Below are 19,293 nucleotides of genomic sequence, written 5' to 3' on the forward strand. Positions count from 1 at the left end.
AACATGTCATTTGGTCCTCTAATCTAAGTTCTATATACATAAGTGTAGAGTAAAAAAAAAAACAACTCCCAGATTTAAAGGATCTATCATTGAGTTCTATCAATTTTATGAATATCTTAAAAAGATTAATACTTCCAAGGCACGTAACACTGGAATAATTTGTGATTTTTTTGTTTAATGAATAATTCCCTATCTTAGATTTTTTTTCATTTTTCGCTCTCCTTTATCATTCTTCTTTTCCTTTCTATTAATATGATTATATCTTACTTGGAATCAATTCCTTCTGCTCACCATGATCCCATTACATTTCTGTATATTGTAGTTTTCTTGTCAAAATTTGACATTAGTTACTGTTTTTTTATGGAGTGCTAATTGTTGTTATTTGTAATTTTGTATAATGTTCAATAAAGTTCTTTGAAAAAAAAAATGTGTGTTTTGAATCCTTTTCTACAATTGTTGGTGTCGCTGCATTTTCGGTATGCGGAAGTAAAACGGTTGCACCGCTCTCCCGCATGCGCGAACCAAACGTCACTTCCGCTAAAGCATTTTCCGGTCTTCGGACGGTAACAACAATAAAAACCTCTTAGGATGTTAATATAGCACTTAAAATGTTTATCATAGTGAAAACATTCACTTATTGTTGAAAAAACCAAAGGAAAAAAACACGTTAAGGATCAGGACCTTACGATCTTGCAGTGACTACAAACGGACTACAAATGTTTTCTTCTTCTGCTGTTTTACATGACGGCAGTTTACTACCTAAGCTAAGAGGATACAGCGCCACTTCAAAACACTTTATTTTATCTGGTAATCCAGACACGTTATTAACGGTAACTCGGTGGCTTTTTTTCTAACTGTAATCCAGTCAGGAGAAGCTCTCGGTTGTTGAGAAAAACATAAATTATTGTGATCAAGGAGTTTTACTGTTTGGAAATGACTCTGTGGTAGAGTGGGTGAAGAGCGGAAGTGACGTGTGGTTCGCGCATGCAGGGTGAGCGGTGCAACCGTTTTGCTTCCGCATACCGAAAATGCAGCGAGAGGTGTGTTTGAGATCCCCAGGCGCCTCGCCTGCATCGTCGGCGAGACTAAGCTGCTGCAGGAGGGGGCGGAGAAAGGCGCGTTGGGGGTTGTCCTTACCATTTGTCTGAAAGTTAATATGCCACTCCTCCTAGTATGATTTGTGCTGTTGTGTCTTTTATATTATTTTTTAATATCTTTTAGAGTAAAACAGTTAATAAAATAGCTGCGGGATTCATGCACTGTCCCAAATAAATAAATAAAATAAAATTAAAGTTAAGTTTTAGAGACAACAGTAACAAATATAGCAACAGATTATTTGAAATCTTGTTTATTTTTTCATTAGTGATTCACAACCTTCCACAAAAAGTAAAAAAATACACCGATGTCCTTCATTTAGCGCCAGTTATTTCACACCAAACTACAAGAACATCAGAAATACCATAAAAGGTCAAATCTTTACATCATTTGGCTGATTTTGGGTGGGACTAAATCCTGAGTTTCAATTTAGTACTTCACCATTCCTTTACAGACCTCCTTAGTACTTCAATGAGTACTACTCCTGAAAGTATGAAGCAATTTTACTGTATACTTTTTGAGAAAAGCAGATATAAAATACTATGAAAAGTGTAACTTTTTAATCATTTGGCTAACTTTTGGTGGGACTAATTTCTGAGTTTCAATTTAGTACTTCACCATTCCTTTACAGACCTCCTTAGTACTTCATGGAGTACTACTACTGAGAGTATGAAGAATATTTACTGTATGCTTTTTGAGAAAAGTACATATGAAATACTATGAAAAGTGTAACTTTTTATTCAATTGGCTGACTTTGGGTGAGACTAACTCCTGAGTTTCAATTTAGTACTTTACCATTCCTTTACAGACCTCCTTAGTAATTCGATGAGTACTACTCCTGAAAGTATGAAGCTTTTTTACTGTATACTTTTTGAGAAAAGTACATCTGAAATACTATGAAAAGTGTAAATTTTTATTCAACTGGCTGACTTTGGGTGAGACTAACTCCTCAGTTACAATTTAGTACTTTACCATTCCTTTACAGACCTCCTTAGTAATTCGATGAGTACTACTCCTGAAAGTATGAAGCTTTTTTACTGTATACTTTTTGAGAAATGCACATATGAAATACTATGAAAAGTGTAACTTTTTGATCATTTGACTGACGTTTGGTGGGACCATAAACTTAATATGGGTGGGACTAATTCCTGAGTTACAATTTAGTACTTCACCATTCCTTTACAGACCTCCTTGGTACTTCATGGAGTACTAGTACTGAGAGTATGAAGCATTTTTACAGTATACTTTCTGAGAACAGTACATATGAAATACTATGAAAAGTGTAATTTTTTATTCAATTGGCTGACTTTTGGTGGGACTAATTTCTGAGTTTCCATTTAGTGCTTTACCATTCCTTTACAGACCTGGTTAGTACTTCATGGGGTACTACTCCTGAAAATATGAAGCATTTTTACTCTATACATTTTGAGAAAAGTACATATGAAATACTATGAAAAGTGTAAATTTTTATTCAATTGGCTGACTTTTGGTGGGACAAAAGTCAGCCAAATGATGTAAAGATTAGACCTTATATGGTATTTCTGATGTTCTTTTCTAAAAAAAACCTATACAGTAAAAATGTTTTATATATCCAGGAGAAAATTTCTATTAAGGACTAAGTAGGTCTGTGACGGATTTATAATGAAATACATTGATGATTTGGGATTAATTCACAGCCAAAATTAACCAATTTTATTTCACTAATACATGATATTTTGAGATTGATTAAAAAAATAGTAATCCACGGTTATTTTCCTAATAAATATCATATATTTTTTTTTAACCTTTATTTATCCAGGCAGGACAGATTAAGAACAGCCTTCTTATTTGCAACTGTGGCCTGGCAAAAGGCAAGACCTTTTGAGAAAGAAAAGAGGAAAGAAGTTAGAGGATACAGGATACAGGATTCTAAAAAACATTGAATAGAATCAGAAAAGCATATGCAATCATATGCATGTAAAGTAATGTGATTGCATTTATGAGGAGTAAAAATATCATGTTTATTAAAGAGTCTCCAGGATTTTCCAGCGAGCACGGACATGCTACCGTAAGTCTTGTATGAAACTCGCAGAAAAAATCCAATGAGGGCTGATTTGAGCACGGAAAAACGAACAGCGGCTCACTTGACCGCAGTCCGCAATCCAGGCGATCTGCGTCGCGCCTGGTGATCTCAAACACACCCAATGGCCGTCCACTCTGCTGTTCTCCTTTTCCCCCCTTTCCCGACTCCCGTGTTTACGCTGTAGCTCCGCCCCTGCTCATAGACACAGTGTTAAGGGTTGAAAGAAATCACCTCTTACAGTCTACCCACTTCATGTTCAGAACTTTGTTTTTGTACGGAAGTCAATCTGAACTTCGCTCTTTCAATCCGTGGCTGCTTCCTGGAGTTCGAACCGGAACAGTTCTGGGTTCGATTAGTTCTGCCTGTTGTTCAGATCGCTCAGCGTTTCCACACTCAGAGGGTTTGTGCGTAAAACCGTCAGTAAGTCCTGTCTGCTTTTTTAATACCAAAAACACAGGTAGAAACAGCTTTCTGGAACACGATCGTCTTCTTTACTAAACTCTCACTCGGAGTCTTTAGGTTTCACTTTCCTTTCGTTCTTCATGTTCGTTCGAATAAAGTGTTTTAGTAAAGACAAAAGTTGCTTTTCCCTGTTATTTTATTGACTTTTAAAGTATTCTTACCTGTTAAAGAAGTCAATCCTGGTGTGGTTTTATTTTATTCTGGTTTCCTTCAGTGTCTCTGGTATAAATGGAAACAGAAACTGAAAGGATCATCAGCTCCAATCTACTAGTTTAGCCTTTTGCAGTGTAATGTTGCCCACAAGTGAAAAGGTTTTTACCTGTATCAATATTAATTAATTAATATTAATATATTATTACAATATCGTTGCCTCATTCACAAAGACTGTTGATCCAAACACTGAAGCCTCTCAGAACTAGGGCTGCCACGATTAGACGACTAATCAACTACTGAAATAGTCGACGACTAATTTAATAGTTGATTAATCATTACTTTATATTATATGGAGTCAGAGTGTAGTAAAGTTGAAAGTTATAACGGCATTCTGCTAGATTTATGGACTATTTAACATTTATTAAGTTTTTTTTAGGCTATTTTGGAGTTTGGCTAATATTTCAGCAACATGCTAGCTGTTTTGACCATCTTAAGCTTTTTTTGCTTTGATGCTAATTTTGCATTTTACATGAAAAATTTGGCACTTTATTTTAGTTGGCTATCAAGTGTTTTCAGCTGTCAGCTTTAGTGTTTTCAGCTGTCAGCTTCAGTGGTTTCAGCTATCAAGCTTTAGTGTTTTCAGCTGTCAGCTTCAGTGTTTTCAGCTGTCAGCTTTAGTGTTTTCAGCTGTCAGCTTCAGTGGTTTCAGCTATCAGCTTCAGCGTTTTCAGCTGTTAGCTTCAGTGTTTTCAGCTGCCAGCTTTAGTGTTTTCAGCTGTCAGCTTCAGTGGTTTCAGCTATCAGCTTTGGCGTTTTCAGCTGTCCGCTTTAGTGTTTTCAGCTGTCAGCTTCAGTGGTTTCAGCTGTAAGCTTCAGTGGTTTCAGCTATCAGCTTTAGTGTTTTCAGCTGTTAGCTTCAGTGTTTTCAGCTATCAGCTTTAGTGTTTTCAGCTGTTAGCTTCAGTGTTTTCAGCTGTCAGCTTCAGTGTTTTCAGCTGTCAGCTTCAGTGTTTTCAGCTGTCAGCTTTTTTTATCGCAGGTAATGCTATATACTTAGTTTTTAGTTAGTTTAAAGATGGTTTAGATGTGTGCTTTGCATCCACTTTGTACATGACCCGATTAGTCGACTAATCGGGAAAAATAATCGGTGAGTAGTCAACTATTAAAATAATCGTTTCTGTCAGCACTACTCAGAACTGAGCAAAAATGTGATGAGATAATCGATCAGCTCACAAAGCAGCTTCCTCAGAAGTGGGATTTTGTTTGACCCTTTAAAGTGCTGACTCATGCTTGTTTTTCTTTCAGGTGCAGGCTTGTGTCATCCTCTCTCCTAAAGATGGAAGACTCTGTGGTGAAGCGGGTGGTTGATGACATCATTCACTCTCCAGAGGACAGCCGGCTCTACAGAGGCCTGGAGTTCACCAACGGTCTGAAGGCCGTCCTGATCAGTGACCCCTCTACCGACAAATCAGCGGCGGCTTTGGACGTACACATCGGTCAGTTTCTTCCTGTCGGTCATTGATAATGCCTCTTTCCTTTTGTGTTTTGGCATTTTTCTTTTTAATAGAAGTTTTGTAGAATTAGAAGATGCTTTTCTCCTTCACAATCTACTGGAATTATTGTGTTAAAGGTTGAAAAGTTACCATATGTTAAAAATGTTGTGTTTAAGTGTCACAGACGATGCCTCAGGTGTTAAAGGGTTAAACTAATTTAAACCCAATTTACATGACGAAGTCATCCTTCGATCTGTGACACAAAGAGTTTGTTGCTCCCCAGGTTCCCTCTCAGACCCGGACAGCGTCCCGGGCCTGGCCCACTTCTGTGAACACATGCTGTTCCTGGGAACGGAGAAGTATCCCAAGGAGAACGAGTACAGCCAGTTCCTGAACCAGCACGGAGGGAGTGACAACGCCTTCACCAGTTCAGACCACACCAACTACTTCTTTGATGTATCCCATGAGCACTTGCATGGAGCTCTTGACAGGTAATTACATAAAGTCTTTTGAGAACTGGTGACCATTTACATTTCCTTAAATCTGTATTTATTTTAAAACTGGGTTTAGTTGTTTTTTTCTCTGAAAACATACCTACATGCATGTAGCGTGTAAAGGGGTCAAGTTCAATGAAGAATTTGACTTTGTCTCGTAAAGGGGCACCACCTTCCGTAAGGAAGGAAAATTACTCAATGATGAAAGTTTATCAATTTTAGCTTTAAAATTGATTAAAGAGTAATCTTCAGAATCAATCTCAACACTTCAGGAAGTAAATTCTCATCTGAAGGGACCGTATCACAAAGAAAGAACAAGATGGACAACGACTGCCTTTTTGATATTTATTAAGAGATAAGCATAAAAATATATACAAAATAAACAAAGAAAATCAATGTAGTGTGTGTGTGTGAAAGTGTGTGAAAGTCGGTGGATGAGCAAAGTAATGCCTCAGAACGGTTTAAAAGAAAAATTGTAATCTAAAGAAAACAATGACGTTAAACTGTTCAAGACTCTAGTCTGGATCAATCAAATTGGCTGTTATGACCACATCAAACCACAACAGTTTTGCTGAGAGGGTCTCCTCACCACGGTGGCTCGAAGCTGGACTTGGACTGGACTTTCTGACGAAGCTCACCAGACAAAGGTGGCCTCCTCTGAGGTCAAAAGACCTCAGAGGAGGGCTTGCTTTCAGCGAATGGCTGCAGGCACACGTCTCCAGTGGATCTAACAGTTTCATGTTTCTATCAAAACTGTTTAAACTATTTGAGAAAAATAAAAGTTATTTCTCTTAAATGTTCTGAGCATTCACAGATGTGTGGTATCATCAGTGTATCTCATGGTAAAAGTAAAGTGATGTGAAAATCAAACAATCATGAAAAACTTTTGTGATAAAACAAGTTTGCATAAAGTTTAAATCAGAATGAGTTTAGCTTAAACAAAGTTTAAAAATCATCATTCAAACTCTTAATGAATAAACAATCAACTATGAAGAGATTTCTCATAGAAAAAGATCAACTACATGTAATTCTAATGTTTCTTAATTGTCAAATAAAGAGGATTAAATCAAAGCATGCATTGTATTCCATATCATTAACTCTTAACATGCAGTTTATCAATACACGATTAAATGTTGTCTAAACTCATATTCAGATGCAAATCACACATTCATGAACAACAAAGATTATAGTGGAAGTTTTGTCTGCTTCCTGTTGAAATCTGTGAATAAAGTTCAGTCATTTTCATGTTATTCACATTCAACACCAAAAATAAAAGAACAGATGTTTAGAATCTTTATTTGTGAATAAAAGAATTGTAAATTCAAAGGTTCATCTCAGCTTGTTCTGAGCTGAGTTCCTGGGTCCTCCTTTGGTCCAAGGGGTGTAAAATCATAAACCTTACGTTCCAAAGAGGTCTGCCTTCGATCCTTCAGTGAGTGGGACAGAAAGGATTCTTTGAAGACCTTTTAGGATAAATCTCTGTTTCCGTAAATCCTTCATAGGAGTTGTCCAGCGTTTTCCTTATCAAGAAATATGGCTTGGGAGGTAACAGACCTTTTGGGCTCAAGGCCTCATTTGGGCCTCTTAGCATCCGAAGAGAGGCCAGATTCTCAAATGTCTCGATAAAATCTCCACAGAGGTAATTTATGGCCTTGGGAGGTCTGAGTCTTGGAATGTAGTCCTGATTATAGTGGACTTGCAGTTTTTCTTTAATTTCTCATCCTTTGAGAAGTGACAAGACCCCAGAAGCCATTGTAGCATGCTACATTCACAATCTCACCATTTTCTGAAATAAGACAATCTTTTCAAGGCTTTAAAGTCCCATTCCAATCCCTTTTTGATCTATTGTAAAAGCATTCCACATGATCTTTTATGGGGAGAAATATCATTTCTGTCCAGCTGTACAGTTCTGATCCAGATTCCAGCTCAGACGAGGAAAACAAAGATGTTCATTGATCTATTTGTCTGCATGTGGATGATCACAATGGGGTGAAGCAGGAGACTGTGGTCCGCCCAGAGTAACTTCTATGTCACAGCTACAAGCTTTTTCAAACTACATTTTTTTGGGGGTCTTTTCCTGATTCACAATATTTGAAAAAAGAAATGATCAGAAATGCAATTTTAATCTTAATTTTCTTTTTATATGTCTATTGTCTAACATGTGAAAAACATTATTTTGATCTGGGCGGGTCTTTAAAATATCTATCCTCACATTTTGATTCGTGATCTGGACTTCATCAGTTTGTTTTGACCTTTTTCAGGGGACTGAAAACAGAACAGCTTCCCTGTGACTAGCTGATCAGAAATCTTTCTGCTGATTTCGTTTTGGCTTGATTCCTAAAATGCTGGTGTTTTTGCTCATGCTGCAAATGAGAAGATACAGGTTTAAAGAGTAGTATCCAGTAGAAGAGGGAAAATTTCTGTCTATTGATTTAGACCAGGGCCCGAGTGTCTGCATGTTTGCCCTGCTCACAGCTGGTCACCTGGATCAGCTGTGAGCAGGAGAAGTTGGGAAATATGAACCCTGCTTGAGACATTAGTGTTTAATTAAGAAACATTTAAAAGTGTTATGTGCAGCTACTATAAGTCATTGTATGCTTTGCAGGTTTGCCCCGTTCTTCCTGTGTCCTCTGTTTGATGTGAGCTGTAAGGACCGAGAGTTGAATGCTGTGGACTCAGAGTATCAAAAGAACCTGATGAATGATGACCGCAGGCTTTTTCAGCTGGAGAAGACCACATGTGACCCGAACCACCCCTTCAGAAAATTCAGAACAGGTAAAACTTCAAAGACAAGCCTAATTAAAAAAATAGAATTACCTTGTTTTTTATTTAAAAGATCAGGATTTTGTTAATTTGTATTAAATACAACCAGTTATTACATATTTTCATTAACCTTTGACTTCATGGACTGAATGAACATGAGCCTAAAGCACTGCTGGTATGGAAAACAGCCAGCAGATGGAAGCACAGAGTCATAATGTTTATATTCCAGCTAAAGGTCGTGGTCATGTCAGCCTGAAAGCTGCCAGCTCCTGCAAAAACAAAAACATCCAATTCTGTCTAACTCAAGTAATTACATTTTAATCACACTTTATTATACCCCAGAAGAAAACATCTTATTGCTGCACTTTAGGATCAGTTGTCAAAAACACTCTTTTAATGGACAGTTCTTTCTGATTGGAAGACCAACTGTTCATACATATATGGTGTTTCTCTGAATAAGTTTGAACTTTACTTACTTAGAAACTTTTACATATTAATAAATTAAAAAAGAACTGGACAGAGTGAGTTTGATGTCATCCATAGATAATGGTTTACTTCTGGCTCCAACCAAATTAAGTCAGTTTAGTCGCCATTTTTCGGACACCGCCATGTTGGAACCAGACAGCGTCAGTAAGCAGTGATTGATCAGAGTCGGTCTGAGTTATTGCTTCTATGGCAACCACTCTCACCAATACTGGGGCAGAGCTACAGGGGGCCAGGGGGGGCAGCTGTCGCCCCAGCAAAGAACTCTGCCCCCCCCGCTTGCCACCAATGTTCCCTCTAAGCTGCGCACGTGCGCAATTGCGCACTGCTCCCACGCCCGTTGCGCACAGCAAATCTATTCTGCGCACAACATAAAATGTATTCTAAACTTTAAATAAAATTATCATATAAGTAATCTGACATGTGCTTGACGCCGACAATTTTTTTGACTCATTAATCGCGGATTTTCTCATAAGTGCCTTTCCATACCGCGCGCGCGGGCGTCCCGCGCTCTCTCACCGGCTGCTCTCACTAGTTCACGGGCGGGTCTCCAACCACCGAGCTGCGAGCTAGAACCGGCCCCGCACTAGGACCTGGAGAGCTCCTGCACTCTAACCCGGCTCCGGTTCGCGTTCAGTACCACGTCTGGTGGTACCGGCTCGCGTCCGGCGCCGCGTCCCGAGAGCTGCGGACCCCTGACGTTCCAAACAGCAAGCGCACCGGGGGACGTTTTAAATGTTCTGGAGGTTTAAGAGTGATCCAGCCCCAACATAGCGGTGTGTCTGCCGGCATATTCATGGCGTGAGCTCCGCTGGACACGACGCTGCATCGAGCTGCAGCCAGAGAACGCGGCGGCAGTAACAGACTGTCAAACTATCCACAGAGTATCCCGCTTTTCTCAGTCTTTAATGTTTTAAAAAACAAAAGTTCATTGGAAATGATAAATCTCTATTTCATTTATTACTGTAGTTCAGCAGAGGAGGAAAAGATTTGGTCCTGACAAAAAATGAACATGAAAGTGTTATGGAAATTTTATTTTTGTGTTTTTTTATTTTATTTTACTGAACGTTGATTGAAGTTTTGAATTTAAAATGCCCTTCACTTGCACTTGGGCTTTTGTTAGGCAAGGCAAGTTTATTTGTATAGCACATTTCATGTACAGAGACAATTCAAAGTGCTTTACATAAAACATTAAAAGAAACAATCAAAAGAAATAGTAAAAATGTGATCATTAAAATAAAATTAAAAGAAAAGTAGGCATTTTATGTTACAGCCTTTTATTGTTAAGAAAGTATCTCCATACAATGTTACAAAATAAAGTATTTCTGATGAAAACTATAAATTTCGTCATTCCTGTTTTCATAATTAATGTAGAACTGCTAAATTCCATGAAGCACACATTTTTTTCCTTAAAAAAAGGCCACATAATAATTTGCGATTAATCGCGAGTTAACTCGGGACAAAATGCTCTGTTAATGTGTTCTGTGTTGCATTGTTGCTCCAGTGTGATTGGATGAGTGTGGGGGTGGGCGGAGGAGCAGGAGAATATAAGAAGGGTTGCGGGAGCATGAAGGAATGTAATGAGGAACGAGCCAATGAGAGCACTTTATCGTTTGTGTTGTATTCGGCGTGGTTACGGCCGACAGTAACCGTTTACAAGTTTATTAAAAGCTTCGCGGTTGGAAACGGTCGCCTCCGCCTCTTCATTGCGTCCTGACGGACGCTACAGTATGTTTGCTATTTTAACTACTATTTGTATCTTTCTTTTATTTATTATGGAAAGCACTTCAAGATTCTTTGTAGCAGGAAAAGTCCTAAACAATTAAAGTGGAGTTTGAATGTATTCCCAGACAGCAGGACCCACTTCCTGAATGTTTCTTACTTTTCATTGTAATTGTTGCAAATCACTCACATTGAACACAATTTGATGAACATTTATTAGTTTCATTCTTTTAATAAGCTACATGACTTGTTAAGATAAGAGATTTCAGACAGTTGAAATATAGACGTGAATACAGAGTGAACCCTCATTGTTGCTCACTGCGGTCGAAGGAGCGCTCAGTGAGTTTCTGTGTTTGCTCAGACGCACAAAAAATTAGAGGGAACATTGCTTGCCACCCCAATTTTTGAGTCACTAGCTGCGTTTCCATTACACATTATCACAAAACTTTTTTGAAATTCTAGGAATTTCGAAAAAACAGTTTTGAAATGACACTGTTTGCATTAAATCATAACTTTGCGATGAAGCACAAACCAACTCACACGATAAGTCATTAAAAACACGACGATGAATGAGAACAAGTGTTTTTTTTATTTGATTCACTAAAAAGAGCATTTGGGTGATGTCACAGCTCTGTCTGGGGCGTGCAGCTCAGCTTGACTCAGAAGAGAGAGAAGTCTGTTCAGCGGTTAAAAGAAAAAGCATTCTAACAGGAAAGAATCTGGATTTTTTCTGTTTGAAATCACGATTCAAGTTTCTGTCACGGCTCTCACACTCATGAGACTTCAGGTTTCAAGCTGCAAAAGTGCGGCTATGAAGTGATGAGGAAAGGAGGAGGAGCTGCTCGATTCCGTATTTCTAAAGAGCTGTGATGCTGTGGGACCTCTCGGTGCTCCGGCTGTGCAGCGCTCAGAGCATACACTCAATTACAGTTTTGCGAAAAATGTCTATTTCGATACGCCCCAAATACCACCTCCTCTAAACGCAAAAACTTTTTTTTTAAAAACACCATTTTTTTTAATTGTGGTGTTTCCATTAGGAGAATTTATTATCAAAATTCAAATTTGCGAAATTTCAGAGTTAATGGAAACGCGACTAGTGATGACAAATACCACTTGATGCTGACAAAAGCGTTCTCACCTAAAACTGGTTTAGCTCAAAATACTCTCAAAATGTTGTCTGTTTTTTTTTTTTACATCTAATGTGAAAAACTTAAAATAAAGAAAAAATATCATGAATAAAAATGAGGATTATCAAGAAAATGTTGCAGAAGAAAGATTATTCTGACGACTCTGCATATAAATGTGTTTGAGAGTCTTTTCAACCAAACGGAAAAACCTCTTTGAAGGAAACAAGCTGACTCTTGAGACCAGACCAGCTGAAGAAGGCATTGATGTCCGCCAGGAGCTGCTGAAGTTCCACTCTACATATTACTCTGCTAACCTGATGGGACTCTGTGTGTTAGGACGAGGTAAGACCAAACTCTGGGATGAAGGAGGTGAATCACTTACTTACCTGCCACCTTATTTCCATCACTCCATTCATTCATGTGAATATGAATAACAAATATAGTCTGAGTTTGACCAAAGAAAATAAGCAGTAAAATCCTTTTCTCTGAGTATTTTGTTTTCATTGAACCCGTTCCTAATCGGTTGAACTCTTTCCTGAATGTTTCAGAGTCGCTCGATGAGCTGACATCAATGGTGGTGAAGCTGTTTGGAGAAGTAGAGAACAAGAATGTTCCTGTCCCAGAGTTCCCTGAGCATCCCTTCCAGGAGGAGCAGCTGAAGGTGAGCTGCTGCTTCTTCTACTTGTGTCTTTTTGTGTATGTTTCACATTTCCACTGTGAATTCATGTTTTGTTTCAGCAAATCTACAAAGTAGTTCCTGTCAAAGATGTCCGGAAGTTATACGTGACCTTTCCTATTCCGGACCTTTATGAATATTACAAATCGAAGCCTGGACAGTATCTGGGTCATCTGATTGGTCATGAAGGACCCGGGAGTTTGTTTGCAGAGCTGAAAGCTAAAGGTACACACCTGCAGAGCATTAAGACGACCTTCAACTAATCATTGAAAAACAAAGCTGTTCTTCTTGTAAAATCATTTGAGATGGAAAAACTCTGTGGAATTCACATTTGAAGCCAGTAGATAACTTGATCAAAGAGGTTTTTTTTTTATTTTATTTCACCTTTATTTTTACCAGGAAATCCATTGAAATGAGATTTCTGAGCTGAAAGGCATTATCACAAGAAAAATATGCAGTAGAATTAAAATACACTTCAAATGAACAGCATAACAATAATAAAAGGTTCAATCATGAGTAATAAAATCAGGTCAAGAGTAACATGCATATTTCTTTTAAAAGCCCAGAAAGCTTTGCTTTAAAGCAATTAAAGGGGATTAGATCACATTGACACAGAGAACTTTACTCCAGGACGCAGAGCAGCACAGAAAAGAGTGTTGACAGGTAACCCCTCACCCCACCACCTCACAGCTCTAAGTTCTATGTTTCATTTCTGAGAAGAAGATGAACAAAAACAGGAGTTGATAAGGTTTTAAAGACATATAGTATCTCCACTGTTGTTTGGGGTTCCACAGGGCTCTATTCTAGGACCACTTTTATTCTCTCTGTACCTCCTTCCTCTGGGCTCCATCCTGAGAAAACATGGAGTCTCCTTTCACTGTTACGCTAATGAGAGTCAGATTTATTTACCGATAAAGAAAGGAGGCTCCATTACAACATTACTGTCTTGTCTTCAAGACATCAAAGACTGGATGGCCCTCAGCTTTTTAAGTTTTAATGATAAGAAAGCAGAAGTGATGGTGTTTGGTCCTAGCAGCTCCTGTGACCCCTCCTCAGTGGAGCTGGGTCCTTTGACTCCTCATCTCAGACAGTCCATGTCAAACCTGGGTTTTAAGATGGACAGTGATTTTAAACTTGACGGTCAGATTAGCTCAGTGGTAAAATCCAGCTTCTTTTATCTGAGGCAGCTGGTGAAGGTCAAACCATTTTTATCTAAACGTAATTTTGAGACAGTAATCCATGCTTTTATCACATCCCGGCTGGATTACTGTAACTCTCTTTATTTTGGAGCTAGCCAGTCGTCCCTCTCACGTCTCCAGCTGGTCCAGAACGCTGCAGCTCGGGTTCTGGTTGGAGCGCGTAAGAGGGACCACATCACCCCCATCCTGGCTACCCTTCACTGGCTGCCTGTGAATTTCAGAATTCATTTTAAGATTCTTTTATTTGTTTTTAAATCTTTGAACAACTGTGCACCGCCGTACCTCTCTGAGCTTCTCTGTCCCTACACCCCGACCCGGAGCCTCAGGTCAGCTGATCAGCTTCTCCTGGAGGTACCGAGGTCCAAGAAGAAGCTCAGGGGGGAACGAGCGTTTTCAATCTGTGCACCGAAGCTGTGGAACGCTTTACCACTGAGCGTTCGGCAGGCGTCCTCACTGTCTATTTTTAAAACACTTCTTAAAACCCATTTTTACCGCCAGGCTTTTGACACTGTATGAGACTCTGTTCTGCTGGTGTGTTTTATTGTTTATTGTTTTATCTTTGTTTTTAATTTGGTGTTTTTATGTATTTTATGTAATGTAATTTATTTCTATTTTCATCGGTGTTTAACTTTTTAGCTGTGCTTTTATTGTTCTTTGAACTTTTAATGTGCAGCGCCTTGCTTGACTGAGGTCATTTTAAGGTGCCATAGATATTAAATAAACTTAAACTTAGTGAAAATAGTGTTTTTATGTGACCAAAAAGGGGCATCCGCTGATCCATTTCTAAACTGACTTTAGTCCCATTTGGAATCACAGGGATGCTGGAGCCTATCCCAGCATCTGAAAGGGTAAAGACAGGGTTCACTCTGGATTGTTCTACAGGGCCACACAGAGACTAACCACACACACTCACACCCAAATGACAGTGTAATCATCAGTCAACCTGGCAGAAACATGAAGCATGTGTTTAGACTGTGGAGGCTCACATGTTTGAAGAGAACATGCAAACTCCAAATCCACCAGTGCCTTCTCACTGTGAGGAGAGTGTGCCAACCAGTACACCAGTCCTAAAAGACAGATGCAGAACTCCTACAGAAATGAATTGGTTCTGATTTTCTTTTTTTTGTGAAGGTTGGGTGGATGAGCTGCTTGCAGGTCAGAAAGAAGACGTGAGAGGATTTATGTTCTTTAGAGTCAAGATGAATCTGACTGAAGACGGCTTTTGTAAGTCTGCATGCTGTCTGAACGTCAACTGAATGTTTAACCCTTTACCACCGGAGCTCCAGTGTTTATGTTCTTTGATTTACTGTTACTTTTCAACCATTAACACCATAATTCCAGTAGATTCTGAAGGTTGAAAATGTAAAGATTTTGGATTTAAGCGTCACTGATGATGCCTCAGGTGTTAAAGGGTTAAACAGCAAAAGGCAGAAAAGACAGACGCATTGAGTGGTGGTGTTGTTGTTGCAGTGCACGTGGACGACATCATCCTCTACCTCTTCCAGTACATCCACAAACTGCATAGCGAGGGCCCTCAGGAATGGATCTTTGAAGAGTACAAGGTAATGTGGTCTCATCTGCTCCCCGTGTGTTGAGCGCAGAAAGAAATGCATTCAGAAATGATCCGTTCATGCTTGAACTTTCATTTAACTGGTTAGTGAATTTAGTTGCTTCCACATCACCAGTTTTTGTCTCTGGGCAGGACATGAAGAAAGTGGCCTTCAGGTTCAGCGATAAAGAGCGACCCCGCGACTACACGTCTAAAGTGGCAGGTTTACTGCATGTAGGTCATCATCACATGACTTTTCTGACAGCAGTGAATGACGGCTCTGCTGAGGGTTAGGACTCAGTGGGCAAAATGATGCACTTAACCAAATATTATGAAGACTTCACTCCAAAACAAGACATTTACTGAACATGTTAAACCCTCTTTAGCCTTTGGCATCCTTTGTTATTCATTTCTTATGACAGAGTTTATCCACTCTGCTCTCTGTGCTCAGTACTATCCTATTGAAGAAGTTCTCTCAGGAAAGTTCATCATGGATCAGTTCAGGCCAGATCTCATCCAGATGGTGCTCCAAAGGCTCAGACCCGACAATGTCAGGTCAGTACGGCTTCCGTTCTGCAAAGCTGCAGTCATTTTCTTAACTGTGGGTTCTACATTCTCAGTTCTCTCAGTCTCCATTATTAGTTTGTAATGAGCATGTTGGAGGTGTGTGTGATATTTATTTACAAGATTTTTTAAAAGATTTTATTTATTTGCACTGTCACGTCCTGCTGCTACTGCTGGAACCTTTTCCATCGAGTCCTTCTGCTCACCTGGCAGGTGTGGCCAATGTGCCTTAATGGAAACCTGCTGGCTACTTAAGACAGAGGAGGCCTCAACAAAGCAGGCAGAGATCAGAGGAGCAGGCTGAGGAGTTGGTTGGGTTTAGTGTGTGTGGTCTGGTTTGTTTCGTTCTCTTTGTCCTCAGCAGTCTTCCACTGCTGGGTTTTATTATTTTAGTTTGGATCTTGGTAGTCTTAGTTTTCAGGCTTTGTTTATTTGTTTTCTATAGGTAGTTTTGGTTAGACAGACATTATCAAGAGCTGCTGACTCTGACGGTCGACATTCTGGGTCAGCAGTCTCCATGACTTATTTTACGTTTTGACCACGGTTCCAATTCCCATTTGTTTTGTCTTTTTGTCTTTTTGTTTGAACCAGCACACTAATTGTTCTTCCCTTTTGCTTTTTAGGACACAGTTTCTTTGTCTCCCTTATTTAATAAACTGTGTTCCTTTTTCTCAATGGTGTCCAGTCTTTGTTATGGTCCCTTTTTTGGTTTTCCCCCTTGACTTGAGCCAGGTCTGCCCCCTGTGGCTGTAACAATTGGGGGCTTCTCCGGGATATAGAACGTATTGCAAAAAAAGGAATAGAAATACATAAAAAGTAGGTGCAGGAAGAGGCAAAAACACATATAAGCTTATATTAGAGCCTCTACCTAATAAAACTTTAAAACTGACATAAAATACATTTTTACAATACAACATGCGCTATTCATGGCCAGATGGGAAAACTGACTCCACATCTTGCAGCCTCTAAATTGAGATCTTGATGTGACACATTTTGGAACATGAAAATGACCATTTTGACGGGTATCATATTGATGACTCCCTGGATCAGTCTTAAAGTAAAATATAAAATGTTCAGGGATCGACACAATGTATAAACACAATTTTATACTTAAAATTTTAAATTCAATAGATATTGTTACAAATATCAAGAATATTAGATCCGAGGGAGTGGCTTTTAATGAGTTGCAATTTAAATGAACGATTTTGCACAGGTAGTTTAATTATTTGCTTACAGTCTCATTTTCACACTGAAGTTAATTATAGTGAGTTTGAGTTTGTGTTAATGTATGTACTCTGAGATTATGCAAGAAACTGCACATTTAGCTGAAACGTAGCATCAAATATTTCTTCATGACACCAGCAGACACGCCTTCTGCAGGCTGAACTTGACATATTTCTGAACTTTTCTTTACATTATTTTGGAAATCTGTCATCTGTATGAAACATCTCCTGACTCACTATCACATAAAAAAGAAGAACAGACTTCTTCAAAGTCAGGTCGATGGCTCTGACGTCTGGCTTTGCTTTTGCTGGAGATTCTGCTTCAGTTTGGTGTGTGATCCTTCATTTCTCCTGGTTTCCAGAGTGACAGTGGTGTCAAAGTCGTTTGAAGAGCAAACGGACAGGACAGAGGAGTGGTACGGCACACAGTACAAGCAGGAGGCCATCTCTGATGAAGTCATCCAGGTGAAAGTTTTGTTTCCATCTGATGCCTTCACTCCAACTGCCCTCACGAGGGGAAAATGGTTACATCAGGTGGTCGTGGAGGTCCTACAGGCATTCTACGGGCACTTCTGGGCACAACCATGCAGCATTTGTGTGCAGTCAGTGCCTGAACCTCACTAAAGACTGGAGTGTGGCGTGAGGACATTGTGTGGCAACATCCCTGTACATCATTAGGGCCTATAACCTTAGAATGTAGAATGGTACGTTCCGTTTTCATGACATCCCTTGAGGTGAGCGAATGAGCCTCAAAGGAACTGACAGACACACCTGTGCTCCCTTTAAGATGCAGCCTGTGGAGGGGCACCTGTTTAAAAACCCACCTTGCTGATTGAACCCCTTTGTCTCTCAGAGATGGTCTAATCCAGGCCTAAACCCTAACTTCAAGCTGCCCATGAAAAACGAGTTCATCCCCTCCAACTTTGACCTTTGCCCTTTGGAGGATGACGCTTCTTCAGTTCCCGCTTTAATCAAAGTGAGTAGCTCAGCCTTCCTGCCTTACTCGACGCTTTAGTGATGATCTGAAGTTGTGTAGTGGTTTGTTCTGCAAACTTTGAGGAAAGCTTGTGTTGATTTGTTCCAGAACACGGACATGAGCAGGGTGTGGTTCAAGCAGGATGACAAGTTCTTTCTGCCCAAGTTGTGCCAGAACTTTGCTTTTTTTAGGTGAGTTATTAATGAAGAAGGTTGGTTCTTTCAGATGACATTTGACCACCGTTGTCGTCTTTCTACATTTAATCCTGTATGGAAGCTTTACTGGAGTTTAGACAGGTGGTAAGAAATGGATGGATTTGTGATAAAGCGAAGAATGCAAACACCGAGCTGTATGAGAGTTTCTTATTTTCCTTCCTGTCTCGTTCTTCAGTCGCCACCTTTACACAGATCCTCTGCACTGGAACCTGACAGACATGCTGGTCAGATTGTTGAAGGATGACCTAAATGAATATACATATGCAGCTGAACTTGCTGGCTTGATGTATGATATATCCCCACAGAGGAACGCCATCGTCGTAAGTAACCACAGACACACTGGATCATCTCGTACCCAGAAATGGGACGAGCACTGGAGTTAACTCTGCCCACCTCCACATTTTTCTTAAAATGGCAGAGTGGGCGGGCCATCTCAAGGCCCACCCATTAGTCATCGAGTGTATATGAGAACTGGACTGAGTGAGAGTGATGTCATCCATAGAAAATGGTTTACTTCTGGCTCAGAATAAAATAAAATAAATTCTGTCTGCATTTTTGGCTAATGGCATCTGTAAGCAGCGATTGGTCCAACTCACCGTTTCAATGGTAACCACTCTCACCAATAAGGAGTGAGCTTCTTAGAAGGCCACACCCCTACCACTGGAAAGCAGGCTAAACAAAATCTGTCAGTCAAATGTTTTGAAGGTTGGCCGTACATACTTTTATGGAAGCATCTGATTGGTCAGTTTATAACTTGAATGCCTCACTAGAGATATCAGACATTTTTGGCCCCAATCTGATTCAGAGTAATTTGGATTTTGAGTATCTGCCAATATCGAGTCCCGATACGACACTTTGGCAAAACATTAAAAATAAAAAATGTAACAAAGAGAAAAAATATATCAGATCCTGATCGGGACACAACATCCGATACTGATCAAGTCTGAAACTACGTTGGATTGGGACATCCCCAACTTGAACTACAGAAAAAATATAATTTAAAATGTATCGGATCTTCTTCTTCTTTTCCTTTCAGC

At 39.5% G+C, this 19,293-nt stretch overlaps 1 protein-coding gene across 2 annotated transcripts in view; it reads left to right on the plus strand.

The window, feature by feature from the left end:
- The window catches only part of LOC112141524 (insulin-degrading enzyme), a 43,990-nt gene that overhangs the window by 9,529 nt on the left and 15,168 nt on the right, over nucleotides 1-19,293 (plus strand). The window contains exons 1-15 of one of the 2 annotated variants that reach the window (XM_024264683.2): nucleotides 3,328-3,577; nucleotides 5,078-5,268; nucleotides 5,549-5,756; nucleotides 8,365-8,534; nucleotides 12,074-12,196; nucleotides 12,403-12,515; nucleotides 12,593-12,755; nucleotides 14,861-14,953; nucleotides 15,200-15,291; nucleotides 15,432-15,512; nucleotides 15,730-15,833; nucleotides 17,428-17,530; nucleotides 17,919-18,041; nucleotides 18,150-18,232; nucleotides 18,432-18,576. In XM_024264683.2, the coding sequence (XP_024120451.1) occupies nucleotides 5,109-5,268; nucleotides 5,549-5,756; nucleotides 8,365-8,534; nucleotides 12,074-12,196; nucleotides 12,403-12,515; nucleotides 12,593-12,755; nucleotides 14,861-14,953; nucleotides 15,200-15,291; nucleotides 15,432-15,512; nucleotides 15,730-15,833; nucleotides 17,428-17,530; nucleotides 17,919-18,041; nucleotides 18,150-18,232; nucleotides 18,432-18,576 (1,761 nt within the window). In that variant the 5' untranslated portion in view covers nucleotides 3,328-3,577; nucleotides 5,078-5,108. Of the gene's footprint in view, nucleotides 1-3,327; nucleotides 3,578-5,077; nucleotides 5,269-5,548; nucleotides 5,757-8,364; nucleotides 8,535-12,073; nucleotides 12,197-12,402; nucleotides 12,516-12,592; nucleotides 12,756-14,860; nucleotides 14,954-15,199; nucleotides 15,292-15,431; nucleotides 15,513-15,729; nucleotides 15,834-17,427; nucleotides 17,531-17,918; nucleotides 18,042-18,149; nucleotides 18,233-18,431; nucleotides 18,577-19,293 lie in introns of those variants that run through there. The other variant, XM_024264684.2, reaches the window with a different exon arrangement.

Source organism: Oryzias melastigma, unplaced genomic scaffold, assembly GCF_002922805.2.
Source record: "Oryzias melastigma strain HK-1 unplaced genomic scaffold, ASM292280v2 sc00296, whole genome shotgun sequence".
NCBI lineage: Eukaryota > Metazoa > Chordata > Actinopteri > Beloniformes > Adrianichthyidae > Oryzias > Oryzias melastigma.